This window comes from Phocoena phocoena, chromosome 20 (assembly GCF_963924675.1).
Source record: "Phocoena phocoena chromosome 20, mPhoPho1.1, whole genome shotgun sequence".
In the NCBI taxonomy this organism is placed as follows: Eukaryota; Metazoa; Chordata; class Mammalia; order Artiodactyla; family Phocoenidae; genus Phocoena; species Phocoena phocoena.
Window position 1 is genome coordinate 7,321,348 of NC_089238.1, and position 16,677 is coordinate 7,338,024.

Consider the following 16,677-nt stretch of genomic DNA (forward strand, 5'->3'; position numbering starts at 1 on the left):
TCCCACCAACAGTGTGGGAGGCTTCCCCTTGCTCCACACCCTCTCCAGCATTTATTTGTAGAGTTCTGGTGATGGCCATTCTGACTGGTGTGAGGTGATCTCTCGTTGTGGTTGACTTGCATTTCTCTAAATTAGCAATGTGATGTTGAGCATCTTTACCGGTCTGTTGGCCATCTCTGTCTTCTTTGGAGAAATGTCTATTTTGATCTTCTGCCCATTTTTGACTGGGTTTGTATTTTTTATATTGAGCTGTATGAGCTGTTTGTATATTTTGGAAATTAATCCCTTGTCAGTCACATCATTTGCAGATATTTTCTCCCATTCCATAGGTTGTCTTTTCATTTTGTTTCTTTCCTTTGCTGTGTAAAAGCTTTTCATTAGGTTCCAATTGTTTATTCTTGCTTTTGTTTCTATTACTCTAGGAGTCAGAACCAAAAAAATTTCAGTGCGATTTATGGCAAAGTGTGTTTTCCTCTAGGAGTTTTATAGTATCCGGTCTTACCTTTAGGTCTTTAATCCATTTTGAGTTTATTTCTGTATACGGTATTACAGAATGTTCTGTCTTTTATACATTGCTCTCGTTTCATTTCCTCACCCTTCTTCCTGCTCTCCAACTCAGACTAACAGCTTCCCTTTCACACAAAGCTGTAGCTTCCACCGAGTATTCTAATGCCTAAGCCCCATCCCTGCACCAAGACAGGGGTATGAACAGCCAGGGGTATGAACAGCCGCACAAGGAATGCGTGGGAGAGACGTAAAAAAGGAAAGATACAAAGGGATCAAGGACCCTTAGGGAGGGCTTCCTTACCCCATCTGAAACAGCTCTGGGGTACCGGGGCTAGCCGCAGCCTTAGGTCATAAAGCTCAAGTGAAAACCAACCAAAGCAGAGCTATCAAAAGGCAGAAGGTGACCCTCTTCTGGGTAAGAAAGTAAGAGCAGTGAAAAAACCAAATGCCCATTATCAACAAGAAATTAATTTTATTTTTAAATCCAAGACACCAGAACAAATAAGGAGACTCCTACCCTTGGCTGGCAAACTTAAGTGGTGACCAAGAAGGTTTGGGGAGAGGATGACAGCAACAGGGAGGGTAGGAACACGTCCAATCAACCGGTGGGAGGCTCTCTTCACTCTGGCGCAGCCTCCATCAAATACCCGTTCTCTGGAGCAAGGTACCCGTCACCTCCCTCGGACTCCATGTACATGTCTCGGCCGTCGCTGCCCAGGCCCTCCAGCCCGTTGTCCTGCCCACCGCCACCCGCCCCACCTCGCGCCTCATCCCTGCCCCGTTCACCACCCCGCTCCCCCCGCTTGTGCTCCCGATCGCGCTCGCGATCGCGGTCCCGGCGCCGCTCCCGGTCGCTCCGGTGGCTCCGACGGCGCTCCCGATCCCGATCCCGGCCCTTCTCCTCCGGGCCATCGGGGCCGTCAGGACCCAGCTCCCCGGGAGGCCCGTCATCAGGAGGCGCGTCGCCGGCCTCGGAGGGCTCTGCCATGTCGCCGCCACCTCCGCTGCCTCGCAGCTCCTCCTTGCGTTCCCGCTCCCGCCGCGCCCGCTCACGGCTCCGGCTGCTGCGCCGCTTCCGATCCCGGTCCTTGTCCTTGCTCCGCTCCCTGGAGCGCCGCCGCTCCTCCTTGTCACGACTCCGCGAGCGCCGCCGCCGGTCCCGAGAGCGGGAGCGTCGTCGTTCTCGCTCCTTGTCTCGCTCGCGGCTCCGCTCCCTGCGCTCCCGCTCGCGGTCCCGGTCCCGGTCCCTGTGGGGAAGCGGGGAGGGGCCGGGCCTGGATGAGGTGGGCAGAGGTTTGCGGCAGGGCTCCCCCATTGACCGCCCCCGTCCCAGGACACCGGCTGCCCAATCTCACCTCTCATCGTAGCGGGAGGTGTCGTCCCGGCCGGAGTGCCGGATGTTGACGTCAGCGCCACCTCTCCGGGTTCCGCCTAGGCCACCTCCTGGGGGCGGGGGCAGACCACAGCGGGTTAGTCCGGGCGGGGCCCACAGCAGGGCGAGCGAGGGGCAGCAAGGGGCAAGGCAAAGGCCACCAAGCACCTCTGCCGGCGCCTATGGGGCCAGGTGCCGTGAGGACCTTCTGCCGCACTTCTCTAACACAACACGCACGCTCTTCAGAGATCAGAGGACTTCCACAGCGCGAGCTGGGAGCTCCTGTAATTGACTCCAAAGCTCACCATCTTCACCACTACAGACGCGCACAGCCTCCTGGCAAATCCTGTCTTCCAGTCATCCTCACCCTCACCCGAAGGCACGGCAATGGTCTTTCTAACTGAAAACGTGATCTGCTCCAAAGCCACCAATGGCCCCCCACAGCCTAAAGCAACGTCCGTCAGATGGCTGGCTCCTTCCTGCCTTTAGAGCAAGGCGCCCTGGCTCTCCACGTCCTAGATCTCGTGGTCTCCATTTCCTTCCTGCCCCAGTTTTGGGGATCATTCACCTCTTTACCTGGAATCTCATTTCCCTTGTCTAGTTAACTGCTACTTACCCCTTCACACATTAACCCAAACAACGCTTCCTCAGTAAGCCTGCCCTGACCTACCAGATGAAGCTGTTCTCCACGACTCACATACGTTTCCTTCTCAGAACTTCAGGTGGAATTTCCGATTTTACATGTACATGTGTGAGTTAACAGCTGCCTCTCCCACCAGCCTGTAACGCACCATCAAAGTCAGGACGATGTCTGCTCGCTGTAACTGTACGTGGTACAGCATCCAGGATATAAAATCGTATGTGCAGCAAGCAGTCAAATGACTGAACAGCTTATAAGGAGTAGTGGACGGTCTCCTTCTTCAGACGGGGAAACAATCTCAGATAAAGCCACCTGCCCGGGGTGACTCTGCAAGGAAGGGCAGAGCTGAGACCCAGGAAGCTGCCCTCTCATGCACGCTTCTGCCCCACACTGCCTGGAAGGAAGCTTCAGTGAGGTGGGCTGGGGTTCCATATAAGGAATGACTTTCAGCAACGAGGGTGAAAAAGGAAAAGAGGCGGCCTGGATATCAAAGACATTCAAATAGGGACAAGCAACCGACCAGGCTTCTGGAATATCACAGGTATGGGGCAGAAGAGACTAGTGTTTTCAATTTTCAGGTCACAACCCAGCAATGGATCACATCATTAAATGTGATTGGTAGCAACCAATATATTAAAAATAATAATAATAAAGCAACAGAATATAAAATACTAGTATACACTGCCTGTAGAAAAGATAGTTTCATAACACTTCTGTTTGGGTTAAATGTATTTTTTTGCATGTAGCAATGCACTGGGTCAAGATGCACCAGGTGTCACCATCAGAAAGTCGGAAACAGCAGACTCTGAAGGACTCACTCCACCCCAGAGAAACCAGAGAGTGAGATAAGAACCCATCTGTTAAGTCCAGAGACTCAGCAGACTGAGTGTGTGGTCTACTCAACAAAGGCAAGTCAAGCATCACGACAGCAGGCTGGGAGGCAGAAATAAGAGCAGAGGGTCCTGGAGCCACCGGGGGTGTCTGCACAGGGAAGATCATTTTCTCTGACAACTGTGTCACTCACCCTCATAGGAGTTGGCCCTCAATAGCCATGTTTGGATGGCAGGACCTCAGCCCCAGGTCCAGGTCCAATGCTGAGCCACTTAGATCCACCCGCCCCAAAACGTAGAGAGACTCATCAAGGACTGGGCTGTGGAATGCCACACTGGGCCAGTGCGGAGAGACACAGAAGAGAACAGTCCACACGAACAGCGAACAAGGCAGAAGCAAGCTGCAGAAATGCCAAAGGCGGCTCTTGACCGTTCAGGTTCGGCTTCCAGGTCCTCTTGAGGCCCACAGGCATCGCCTGTCTCTGGGCTCCAAGACACTGGGATTCTGTATCAACAAGTCCCCTTTATGCTTTAGGAAGCTCAAATGTATTTCTGGTGCTTGCTACCAAACTGACCTTGACTGAGATGGCGATTGACAATTTAGAGACAGAGAGTGGGGGGGACGGAATGCAGAAGGCTCTGAGGGCAGAGACTATGTATGTCTTGCTCTTGACTAGAAGCCTGGTACACAGCTGGTGACCAAACTGGCGTTTGCTCAATCAATGAATGAACGAGCAGGAGCGAAGGGTAAGTGGACAAGAGAGTGACTTTCACAAGCCCGACCGTACGCCGCTTGCCAAGCTGGCTATCTGAGATGCTGAGCTCACTAACTCTTGCCGTTATTCCCACTTTCCAGGATGAGGAAAATGAGGCAGGAGGAAGAGAAGATCCACCAGCCAGGAAGTACGTAAGCTGGAATCTGATCCCAGACTGGCTTCTCAACCACAGTACTCTTGCTCCTAACTAGTAACCCAGAGTAAGAAACCAGACCAGGAGAAAGATGGTGATGAGAAAGGCTGAGCTAGAGAGAGGGAGAGAGCATGTGAGCAGCTGGGAGAGGAAGAGAAGACAGAAAGCAGCAGAGGGTACAGAAGAGAGAGGTGAGAAAGCAGCCAGCAGGACACTGAGCCCAGCCTGTGCAGGATGTGCTCACCTAGCCGCCGGGGCCTCCAGCCCTTCACCGTGCGGCCCCTCTCCACGTCCACGAGGACTCTCCTGCCATCAATCTTCTTGCCGTCTGCGTGCTTGTAAGCGGCTGCAACAGATGTGGGGAGGGGGAGGGGAAGGGGGAGGAGTCCCCAGAGGGTCCTCTAGTCAGGCTAAAGCACAGCTCTGTGGCATCCCCACCCCCCAGCCGTGTCCCCATCCACACACTTACACACGCGCACACACAGACACACATGCCCACCAGACAGCCAGGCAACCGACAGCCAGACCAACCCTCTCGCAAACCAGGAGGGGCCTGCTCCATCTCGGCACCTGCTTCCTTACCAACCCCCAATCACCATTGGGGGGGCGAGACCACTCCCAGGCACCATCCTGACCCTAACCACCCCCCTGGGCTCCCAGGCCATTCCTACTCCCACTCGACAGAGCAGCCCCCTCCCGCCAAGGTGGCCAAAGTCGCTGCAAAGAAACTGGAGGTTAACTCAAGGCTGGACTCCGCTGTGGGGGAGGGTTCCTCCACAACCCCAGGCATGCACCCTAAAACATCATGCTGGGGGAGGAGGCCCAGCCGGGCCGCTCTGCACCCCAGTTCACACCGGTTTCCTTTTTCTGTGGTTTTTTTTGGGGGGAGGGTGAGCGTGGGGGGAACAGACATCAGAACAGAAAATGAACCAGAAGGGGGGGGTGGGAGAAATCTTTAGGAGATGGCAGGGAGCAGAAGGGCGGGTTATGGTGCTCCCGGGGGCCTGGAGGGGCCCCTACAGCAGGCGGGGGAGAGGGCAAGTGGAGGGAGGCACGGGAGATCTGCGGTGCTACTGAAAATTCCTGCCTTACCTGAGATGACTGCCACCCAACCCCAGCCCCTGTCCCATCTCACTCCACACCCCCAGCTCAACACACGCCGGGAGGCCAAGCCCAGCCTGAGCCTCTCGGGAAGGGTGAGGAGTAGAGGGGGAGATGCGGGGAGAGGCACGTCCTGCTCTCGGGCAGGGCACAGCAAAGGACAGGCCTGATCCCCGGCCTGTCTCACGTGGGGCTGTCGGGAAGGCCAAAAAAGTCCCTATTTCCCACCCCCAGCCCTGGCCTAGGGGGTTGTCCTCAACCAGCCACAATACCCGGCCCCGCCCCAGCCCTCTCCCCCCCAAATAACAACCAGAGGAAGAGAAAAAGGTGCCATTTACCGATGCCGGCCTTGCGGGTGTCCAAACCGAGCGGGATGGGGGGGGCTCGGCAACTCCTGGGGGCCTGGCGAGGAGGCGGGCTTCCCGGGGGGGGACACGGGACCGCTTACCTGGAGCCCCCAAGCTTACCTGAGCACGCGCACAGACCCCACACCCACCACCACGGGGTCAGCTAAAGCTACAGGGAAGGGATTCTAGGGAGCCACGGAGGGGGAGAGGAACCACATCTCCTGCACCACCTGGAGACAGGCAGAGGAAGTGGTGGACCCCAAAGAAACCTCACGGAGGCCTTGAAAGAGGGGGAGACAAGGGTTAACATCAAGTCTGGGAGCTGGAAAGCCGTGGGACTATCCTGTTTGATTTTATAAAGAAGGCTAGGGAGGCCTCGGCAAGCCTGTCCACCTTCACCTTTCCCCAGTAAAGTCCACGCTGAACTAGGCACACGCCCGCCCCCTCTCAGCACGTGGAATGACTTCTCCACCTCGAACTCCACACTCCCTCCCACCACCTGCTTCAGCCCAAAGGCTGGCACCCAAGGGGACAGCCTTGGGGGTCCAGGAGATGGAGTGCTGCCCATGATCCTAGGGGGAGGGGCCGCTTGGCCCCTGAACCCAGAGGAGGGTGGTAGGGGAAGGAAGTTAAGGGCTGGGAACACCGTCAAGTGAAGGAACCCTGCTCTGGTTGTGTCCCAAACCCCAGAAGAGGCCCAACCCGGGAGTAACAGCAGAGAAAACATGTGACGTGTGTATTTCTAGGCTTCACTCTCTCTCCCTCTCTTAGGTCTCTAGACAGTGGAAGGGTCTTCAGGAAAATCTACACCACCTTCTGCTGCTTACGGCCTGTCACTCGAACCCTCCCGCACCCCAGTCCCCAATCCCATGCACTCCAGAGAGCAGCTGGGCCGCTGGGCTCCACGGCCTCTCGGGAGGCCTCAACCATGATAAGGCAGACAGGAGGGGGCAGAGCACCCCGAATCTAGCAAGCAAAACGATTCTCCAGGGCCACCACAGTGACAGCCCCGCGAAGGCGCAGGGGCAGGGAGCGGAGGGCTGAAGGGTTCCACATGGAGCCCTGGTCCCCGTGCATCCCGTCTTCAGTATTCCCGCCACCTTGCCACTGACGTCATGAAGCCAGGTAAGTCAGGGGGCTGGGTCGAGCCCAGCTGCCTTTCCCGTCGGGGTTCATCTCTCCCCTCCTGGGATCAGCAGGATTACTGGAGAGCAGATGGATGGGGGGCGGATGGGACCAAGGGCACCCAAACGAGGAAAGGGCTCTGGGTGCGGGGAGGCTGAGGGGCGCCTGGGGATGGGAGGAGGGATGCCTCGCTGCTCCTGAGCTGCCTGGCTAAGCTGGGCTGGTGTGCGGTGCTGAGTGATCTTACCCATGATACAAACCCTTATACCAACCATACACTGAGGTGTTGTAAGGGGAGCGTAAGCATCAGCTGCAAGCCAGCTGCGTGGTGGCTGCAGTGACAATAAGAACAGTCAATTAATACGGCGGCCCCTGGACACGCCGCAGCCCTGCCCGCCCCCACCCACCCATCCCTGCCCACGTGGACGCCGCCGCGGCCTCAAAGGGGGCTCTGGAGATGTGGGGGCAGGCGCTGAACACGCCAACCAGCCCACTGCCCGCTGAGGAGCAGGGCGGGGGCCGGGGTGGGGAGGCGGAGGGTCGGGTGGCCCAGCCCCAGCTCAGCTGGGGGAAGAGAGGGCAGGTTCAAAGGCCAGTCCTCATTCTAACCTGGCCGCCCCCAACTCCGGGGGGGGGGGAACGGGGAAAGGCTCCCCGAAACTCCGACCCCTCCCCCCACCTCCCGCTAGCCCCAGCCGCCGCCCGGCTCCCTCCTTGCCCCTGAGGTTCAACGTGTGACACTTACCTCCCGGGTTCACACACACACACACACGTTGTGGGGGATTTTGGTTTTTGTTTTTAAAAAAACACGTATATAAAAAAAAAAAAGATATATCAGAAACAGAGGGAGGAGGAGAGAGACATTGCTAATGTCAGGTTTGGCAGGGAGGGGGGCAGGGACAGACGACGGGAAGGGGCTGGGGCAGCAGAGAAGAGAGAGGGTCAGAGGGCAGGGCGCAGGCGGGAGGTACTCACAATGCATGTCTCGCTCGTGTTCGTATTCGATGAAGGCATAGCCCCGGGGCTTTCCTGACCGCTTACTGTAGACCATATGTATCTGGGGGGCAGAGGTCAGCTCTGACACACGGAAATCCCACCCTGTCAATCACACAGCCCGTATGCCAGGCCCTGGGCTGGGTAATGCTAGCGACAGACACCTCAGACCCTCTCTCCGTCCCTTCAAGGACCCAGAGTGACTGCTGCTCTAAAGGCCCTGGGCTTCACAGTTTATGCGCACGATGACCTCAAGCCCTTGCTACAGCCCAGAACATTTAAATTAAATGAAGAAATGTCAGTTAAACATGAAGCCTTGTTCTAAAACAAGAATCAACATACATTTTCTATAAAGGTAATAGAGAAGACAGCAGGTATTTCCAGCTCTGAGGGCCACACGGTCTCTTTCCGCCCGCCCGACTCCGCCTTACGGCAATAGCAGCCGCAAACAACAGTAAACAAATGGGCCTGGCTGGATACCAACAAAACTTTACTTACAGGACCCAACTTTGTAGTGTGCCGACCTGTGCTCTAAATCAGCAGCAAGTAGTCACTACCTCTTTGCTGTCCTTCTGCTGTCCCAAGTCTACCGCATGGAAGTGCAGTCAGGATAGAAACCCAGGCTATGGACTCCAAAGCCAGAAATGAGGCAATGCATCCTCAGGGCTGGGAGCCAGCCTCCTCCCTCCCTCCACACACGTCCAACTCAAACTCCCCGTGCCCCAGTCCACTCACTCTTTTGATGGGTCCGTACACCTCAAACTCTCTCCGGAGCTTGGATTCTGTCGTGTCATAGTTCTACAAGTAGACAGAAATGAAGTTAAGTGGGAGAAGCCCTCAGAACATCCCCGGGACCTAGTCTACTGCCCACACCCAAGCTCTCAGCAGTCCAGGGTTCCAGACTCCTCTGGGGCTCCAGGGATTGGGAGCTGGGGACTCACCACTCTAGCCACAAAGAGAGTCTTGAAGGCATCACCCTGAGCGTTGGGATCATTGTGAGGGTCCCCTGTGCAGGAAAAAAAAGAACTTCTAAGTAGAAGGTGCCAACAGTATTGTAGAGCAAGACAGAAACAGACCGACGGGCAGAGACCCAGAACTTTTGGTCACCTGGCCACCTTGGGCATGCCCCTCTGAGCCCTGGTTTCTCCGAAGCACAGCAGCCTTCATCTAAGTGGCTGATTTAGGCTGACAAAGGGAGGGGGTAAGACTGACTTCAAGCTGACAGGACAGAGGCCAGCCTAACTGCCACTTCAGACGTGTGTATCCTGAGGCCCAGGTCCCTCCCAGGTGTAACTAAGCTCAAAGAGGCATCTCTGGAGAAGCAGCCTGGTCCCTCCAGGTACTGGGCTTCCTCTCTCACCTGCAGGGCCACAGTGCCACCCACAGGCAGGGCCTGCAACTGCAGCCCCAGGGGAAACCTGAGATCAAGCAACCCTAAGACTGGGAGTGGAAGCCTAGCAGAGGCGGAGCCCTGCTTTCTGCCCTATGCCCTGTGGCCTCAGGGAGGAACCAAAGGCTGGCGCTGGAGCTCACAAGAGGCGGGTCAGATTCTTACTCCCAGCCTTACTACCGCCAGACCACTGAGGAATAATCATATCCACAGACAGAAACCAGACTCTTATTACAAAACCAACTCCATAGGTGATTCTGATGGGTCAGGCCTGGGAAGAAAGAAGTCTTTTTCACCAAGTATGGCGGCCCCAGCATACACAGTGGCTCTTGACTCCTGCCAGGGCCACAAAGGCACCCTGCCCATTGCCAGGGGAGGCGGTTCTCCTACAATGTAGTGCTACTTCCTGAAGAACTTGCCATTTTCTATGAGAACGTGAGAAAAGGAATAACCTTAATAATTTACTGAACACATAATTAGGCTCAGACACTGCTGGAGGCTGAGACTTATTTACCATCATTTTGCAAACGGAAATGCAACCAACCCCTGAGGCATGGAAGAGGAGAAGTGTCAGACAGCAGAGAGGCCAAGCTCAGCTTTACACCCCAGCCTGACCTCACATCCCAGGCCCCAGGCTGAACCCTGCGTGTTAGCTTCTCAGAGAAGCCAGAGAATTAAAGGTCACAGATCTGTTTCTCATGAGAGAGGCTGGCTGCAGACATAAACTAAGTTCAGGACGACTTCAGGGAATTTCTTGGAAAACAGAAGACTGAACTCAAATTTAAGGGAATGACTACCTGGAAACTGACGGTAGCCTTTGAAAACAAGTCCATCTTTGTGCCTGCCCCTCACTTCCTCACCAAACCTCATCCCTTTGGGTTGTAATTTTCTATGCCCAAATGTCTCAATCTGCATCCATTCGCCCAACAGATATCTATTAAGCACTTTGTGCCTGAAACTCACATAGGTGCTGGGGACTCAACAAAGACAAAAAAGATGCCTGCCTTCTTGGAGCTCATCTGTTACTGGAGGGAGGCTGAAGGTAAACAAGGTAAATAAGGCAACCATCTAGTTCTATCCGGTAATAGCAGATGGGGAGAAGAATTTTAATGGGAAGGTCAGGAAAGGCCTCACTGAGATAACATTTGACCTGAAGTTGTATTTAACAGGAAATAAACCTCACACCACCAGGCAGCAGGTGGTCTAACAGGTAGAGCAGGAGCAGTGCAGTGGGACCCCGATCACTGCCTGGGGGAGTGGACGAAGGCCAGACCGCAGAGCGCTGAGCTCCCTGATGGGCAGCCTGGAGGAGCCCGGCAGACAAAAGGGGAAACCACCCCGGGCACACCACACGAGGCTCTATAGTTTCTGCTTAACCAAGAGGCCCAGGAGTGTGACCAAAGGTAAAAGCTAGTGCAACTGAGCCAATAGTACCCACGTATCTGAGCTAAAAGAGGGTGACAATGAACTGAAGTTGATGAGCAGTTCACCAGTCAACAGGCACACACCCTCACTCCACTCCACTCCGCTGGCAACTCTGCCCTTGGGAAATCCTTGGTTAAAGGGATTATGTAGGTAGCAGCCCAGAGCAGGGGCTCAAAGGACTAGCCTGTGGAGCTGAGAAAACTCATTAGGCTTTGAGATGGCGAAGAAAGTAGCTCAGAACTCTTGCTCTTGCTAAACATACCCGGCCTCCACAAACCTCCATCTTCTGTCTTAAAAGCGGGAGTAATAACCCCTGCTGCACTTGGAAGCTGTAAGTCAAAATCATGACATATTCAATACATCAAGTGTTCAGCAAGGAGCAAGGTCCCCTTGAATGGTAGCTGTTAACTGTGACAAGGCACAGCAAGTTTCTGTACTTGGGGATGGAGGCTCTCAGGGGCAGAGAAAACCTACTATACTTGACCCATCCTTTCCTTTTCCTTTTCTTTCACGGGGAAGTTCAAACACTTAAGGAAACAGAGAACAGTGTAACGAACCCCTCTGAACCAGCTTCAACTATCGCCACGTGGCTGCACTTGTTACATCTCTAACCCCACCAGCATTTTAAGTCAAACCCCGGATATACCACTGTAGTTGCTAATAAAGACTAAAAAAAAAAAAGTAACAACGGTACTGCTATTATGACTTAAAAAGTCAACGTTAATTCCTTAACTTCACTAAGACCCAGTGTTCAAATGTCCTTCACTGTTTCAAAACTGGATTTTTACAGTTGGCTCATTTAAATCAGGCTCCAAACAAGCTCCACACTTACCATTTGGTTGAGGTGCCTTTTGACTGTTTAATCCATTTCGTTCACTCCCTGCCCCCTGCCACCCTTTTAACATTTGTTAAAGAAACTGGATCACATGTTTGTCCTATACAATTTCCCACATTCTAAATGACTGACTGCATCTTCAGTATTGTTTAACATGCCAAGATCCCCGTTTTAAAGTGTGAATTTCCAACAGGAGAAGTGACTTATCCAAGGCCACACAGCTGTAAGTGGCAGAGGTGGGGTTAAAACTCATGTGGGTCAGAGATGAACAGATAAAGATGTGGCACATATATACAATGGGATATTACTCAGCCATAAAAAGGAACAAAACTGAGTTATTTGTAATGAGGTGGATGGACCTAGAGCCTGTCATACAAAGTGAAGTAAGTCAGAAAGAGAAAAACAAAGAGCGTATGCTAACGCACATATACGGAATCTAAGAAAAAACCGTACGGATGAACCTAGCGGCAGGGCAGGAATAAAGATGCAGACGTAGAGAACGGACTTGAGGACACGGGCCGGGGGGGCGGGGAACGGGCAGCTGGGACAAACTGAGAGAGTGGCATGGACATATACACACTACCAAATGTAAAACGGATGGCTAGTGGGAAGCTGCTGCACAGCACAGGGAGATCAGCTCGGTGCTTTGTGACCACCTAGAGGTGTGGGACAGGGAGGGTGGGAGGGAGGTTCAAGAGGGAGAGGATATGGGGATATATGTATACTTATAATTGATTCACTTTGTTCTACAACAGAAACTAACACAACATTGTAAAGCAATTATACTCCAGTAAAGATTAAAACAAACAAACAACTCATGTGGGTCAGACTACAAGGTGTGTGCCCCAGCAGCAGAGCTGAAAGGTTCCCCAAGTTACCTGCTGCCAACAGTTCTGTGAGCCAGGTCCTACAGGAGCTGGGGCCACAATGGTGAGCAAATTCCATCCAAACCCTGCCTTCCTGGAGCAACTATGAACCAATGTAAGATAGATATTCACCAGTGAATCCTTCCTGCAGACTGAAGTGACCAAGCTGCTGCAGGACTCAGGGCTTTCAATGTACATGGGGACTCGGACCAGAGCAAGGAAGTCACGAAAGGCTTCCTGAGGAGTGACGCTGACAGAGATACGAAGAGCAGCTCCATATAAACCAAGTATCATGTGAGACTGAAGAAGAGCCCAGGCAAAGAGCCAGTGACAGGAGAGCATCTGGGAAGGAAGAGGCCCGTGCTGGCTGGAGCAGGAGGGGAGCATGGGCAGAATGCATCCCCAGTGGGCAGGGAAGGGACTCCGGTCTTTTTGCTGAAAGCAAAAGGAGGCTGTGTGGGAATTCCCTGGCGGTCCAGAGGTTAGGACTCTGCTTTCACTGCCGAGGGCCCGGGTTCAATCCCTGGTTAGGGAACTAGGATTCTGCAGGTCGCGCAGTGCGCCCTCCCCCACCAAAAGGGTGTCAGCAGAGTTGTATTTTAAAAAGCCCCACAGAGGGAACTTCCCTGGCAGTCCAGTGGTTAAGACTTTGCACTTCCAATGCAGAGGGTGCGAGTCCGATTCCTGGTCAGGGAACTAAGATCCCACAGGCTGTGTAGCACAGATTAAAAAAAACCAAAAAAAGCCCTCCAGAACCTGGTGGGGACAGAGATGCAGGTAAACCCCGTTAGACATTAGACTGTGTGTCCAGGCTAGAGGGGCCCTGGGTGGTGGACACAGAAAGAGGGCTCAGATTTGTGACAGGGATAGGTTTTGGTGACAAGCTGGGGAAATAGCAAGAAAAAGTTGTTAAAAGCAAACTGGGTGGTCATGACTGAGGTCATGATTTGCAAAGCTGGATGACCAGGTTCCAGCAAAGGAAACATCCAAAGACCAGGTTGTTGGGGAAAGGAAATCCTGATTGTGGTTTGGACACCGAGTTTGAGATGCCTTTGAGGCGTCCAAGAAAAGACAGGAAGGCAGTGAGAGTGAGGGCTTAGATAGCTCTCATTTAGATGCCCAGGTATTCAGTTGTGAAGCATTTGCACAAGCTCCTTGAGGAATGGGCCACTCCAGGGAATAAGGTTCTGAGTGAAGTGATTCACCACAGACGCACAAGTACAGGAGGAAAACCCAAGTCCTAACTACAAAGCCCTCGCCCTAACAAGAAAGGGCCATTGGAGACCGACAGGCGACCCTCTTGTGAAGTCTGGTCAATGGCTACAAGGTCCCCATCCCAAACTCCAATTCCTCATGTACCTGGAAGGGATGAATCACCCGCAGTCCGAGGATCAGGGAGCTACGGCGCAGCCAGAACTGCCTCAGGGCCTCGCCCTGTGAGACCTGGCTGGGCTGCGGGAGCGCCTCCAAGTGCAGGCCCCTACAGGACGCAGCCCAAGGTACCAGGCTCCTTTCCTGCCCACCCTGACTCCACACTCCCCTGCTTAAATGCCTAAACCAAATACAGTGCATGGCAAACGGTGGGGTTAAAAGAGTGAACTCACAAACCGCTTTCCCAAATTAAAGTCCTGGGGTGGACTGGCAGAGAGAAACACAGGAGTGCTTGAAGGAGAGATGAAAGGAGGAAGGAGAGACTTACACATTTTTAGCTCTGTCTCGACTTCCTGCTGTCGCCGCTCAATCTTTTCCCGTCTCTGTCAGGAGAAAGGTAGACAACTGAATACAGACAGAAGTGCCCTGATGTCAGGGAACATCCTGAAGAAAGAGGCAAAAAAGGACGTGGGGCCAGAAGGCAGACACTACATACCTTCCTCTCCATGCGCTCCTCCCGAGTTTCTGCTCGAGTCGGAGGAGGGGCATCTCGAGGGTCCTGGGAACAAGAAGAGGTGAAAGGGTGGGAGGGACAGGGGAAAACAGCAAGAGACACCCAGCCAGGAAATAATAAATACCTTGGCCACGCTCCCCTGCGTGTTTACACACACGCACGCACAAACAAACATGGACAGTTCCAGGGAGCAGATCAAAGCATGGTCCATGGACCAATGCTATCTGTGAACTGTTACTGGTCTGTGACAAGAGGAGTAGAGAAGCCAGGAACTGGTATTCAGAAACTTCTACAGCGATCTGACAGAGGAGTTTTATGCCCATTGAACTTAACCAAAAAGTTTTGATTTTTTACTTTGTAGTCTTTCTCTAAAAATACTAGAAAAATGAAAGAAACTCTCTTGTATTTATCAAGAAAGTCAACCTGCGGCATATTTGTCCTCAATCATAAACAGGAATCGGGACCAGGCCTGAAGCAAAAGGAGCTGACAGCGCAGTGCTCAGGGGTAAACAACTGAACACCCTCTGAGGGCCAGAGCAGTTCCTGAAGGCCTCAGCAAGCTTTCATCAAATAGTAACTGGCACATAACCCATGTTTGCCACTGGCCTGTAGCCATTAAATTAGCGTAACTGGCGAACAACATTTTCCAAGTACCAGTTCAATGAGGGTGGCAAATCCCACTAAAGAGCCGATCTTCTGTCACCGCGCGACTAACTTCTGCTCTGCAACTTCCTCCATCTCCCTTTTCCCACTCGATGCCAGACTTTCTTCTTCTGACTTCTGGCAGCATTTCTCAGGTGTTCTCTGATACACCTTAAGAGGTGGAAGTTGTTATCCCAATTTCACAAATGAAAAAACTGAGGCCCAAGAGCACAAGTCGTTTATTCGTGTTTATCCTGAAATTCTCAACCCCACAGTCTTAAGCAGCCCATCACCTGGTGCTAACCCTTTACAAATATCACCCTGTGACAAAAATGATAAATATAATAATAAACATTGACATTTGCTGACTGCTTAGGATCAAACCCCATGACATAAAATTTCCAGTTAATTCTCCGTCAATATTACAGCGAAGACACTAATATCCCCTTGCTATAGATGAAGCGATCAAAGCACTAAGAGGATGCACCACTTGCCCAAGGTCACACAGATGCTAAATGGTGTGCCAAGGTCTACCTAACTCGAGAGCCTGAATCCTCAACTGGTAGTTACGGAACTTCCACAAAAACCAACAAGGGATGCATTATCCATCCCAATCAAGACAGGGAAACTGAGCATAAAAGTCACCTGCCTGAATCACACAGCTGGAAAACTGGCCAGAGACTGGACTCCCCAATCCAGCCCCACGGCCCCCAGAACCCAACCCAGCCCAAGTCTGCTGAGTGAACTCACCTCAAACTCTCGGATGTATGGCGCAATGCCACAGTAAGGTTGATTGTGGTGTTTTTCATGTGGCAGTTTCTCCAGGGGTGGCAGATATGGGATGGGGTCACGGGGAGCAAAGAGAGCCAGAAGGTTGGGTGGCAGGAACTGGGTCATCTTGCCAAGTCTGAGAGCGGAAGCAGGACCACATTATATGAGGGTGGGCTGGAGAGATAAGGCCCCTATAATCCCTTGACTTCCAAGAAAAGAGGGAAATAGGGGCAAAATCTCAGTATCAAAACAAGTTCTGTAGGGGCACAGAGTGCTCCTAAACCACAAGGGAAAGGAATAAATCTGAATGAGAAAGCAGGTTTTGGAGGGAGGGCTGAAGCCGGTAACGGAAACAAAGACTGAAAAAGGGTTTCTGAGTAGTGAAGTCTCAGAGTCCTGAGCAAGGAACTGCGGGGCTGAGGGTCCCTGGGGGCTTGTGGGGGCATCAAGGATCCTGAGAAAGGAGGTCCAAGGCAGTGGCGGCTGGTGGTCCCATACCTTGGATAACAGGTTATGGGGCGAGGGTCGCAGGAAGTCTCCGATCAAGGAAGGGGATCAAAAGTAGCAAACCTCAAGCCAGGGAGTTGTGAGGAATAAATGTGGGCCCCACAGGCGAAATGAATTATGGGTAAGGGTCGGTGGAGGCAAGGAAAAAAAGGCAACACACCGCAAGGGCCTGTGGGTAAGTGACCGCTGAAGAAGAGGGCGACTATGGGAAGAGGGCCTAAGTGACCAGAGAACTCTGGATAAGGGGTGCAAAAAGGTGCTATGGCAGTGGCGCGGGAAGGGGACCCGGCCGCGGGGAAGGGACTGAGGCACACCGCAGGGGCTTGTGGGTAGCGGCCCCGCGCCCGGTAAGGCCACTAAGTCACACTCACCCGCCGCGCGGCGCCCTCCTCGGCCTAGCGACGGTCCGGGGGCTCGCGGCGGCTGCGGCGGACCCTCAGCAGCAGACACTCCTGCTCTGGCTTCGACTCTGGCGGCGTCCGCGTCTCTCAGTCTCTATCGCTCGCCTACCGCGCGCTCCAGGCCGCTGCTC

General features: G+C 53.4%; 1 protein-coding gene across 3 annotated transcripts; it reads right to left on the minus strand.

Moving 5' to 3' along the window:
* Nucleotides 1–959: 959 nt before the first annotated feature.
* On the minus strand, nucleotides 960–16,677 carry SNRNP70 (small nuclear ribonucleoprotein U1 subunit 70). Of its 3 annotated transcripts, none has more exons than XM_065898715.1 (10): nucleotides 16,517–16,677; nucleotides 15,618–15,774; nucleotides 14,208–14,270; nucleotides 14,040–14,094; nucleotides 8,766–8,830; nucleotides 8,560–8,622; nucleotides 7,807–7,888; nucleotides 4,503–4,604; nucleotides 1,863–1,950; nucleotides 960–1,781 (listed from the first exon to the last, which is right to left on the minus strand). In XM_065898715.1, exons 2-10 carry the CDS (start codon nucleotides 15,762–15,764, stop codon nucleotides 1,127–1,129), a joined length of 1,320 nt encoding a protein of 439 aa, XP_065754787.1. In that variant the 5' UTR covers nucleotides 15,765–15,774; nucleotides 16,517–16,677; the 3' UTR covers nucleotides 960–1,126. The 3 variants fall into 3 exon arrangements, with proteins under 3 accessions (XP_065754787.1, XP_065754789.1, XP_065754788.1); XM_065898717.1 differs by having other exon boundaries at nucleotides 1,127–1,781; nucleotides 16,513–16,607; XM_065898716.1 differs by lacking the exon at nucleotides 16,517–16,677 and having other exon boundaries at nucleotides 1,127–1,754; nucleotides 15,618–15,764.

Coding starts and splice junctions, on each gene's coding strand:
- SNRNP70 (XM_065898715.1), bottom strand. CDS start 15,764: ATGACCCAGTTCCTGCCACCCAACCTTCTGGCTCTCTTTGCTCCCCGT. Junction 8,831..14,039: donor CGAGACAGAGCTAAAAATGT/GTAAGTCTCTCC, acceptor TTTCCTGCACAG/GGGACCCTCACAATGATCCC. Junction 4,605..7,806: donor ACACGAGCGAGACATGCATT/GTGAGTACCTCC, acceptor CATCTGTTGCAG/CCGCTTACAAGCACGCAGAC.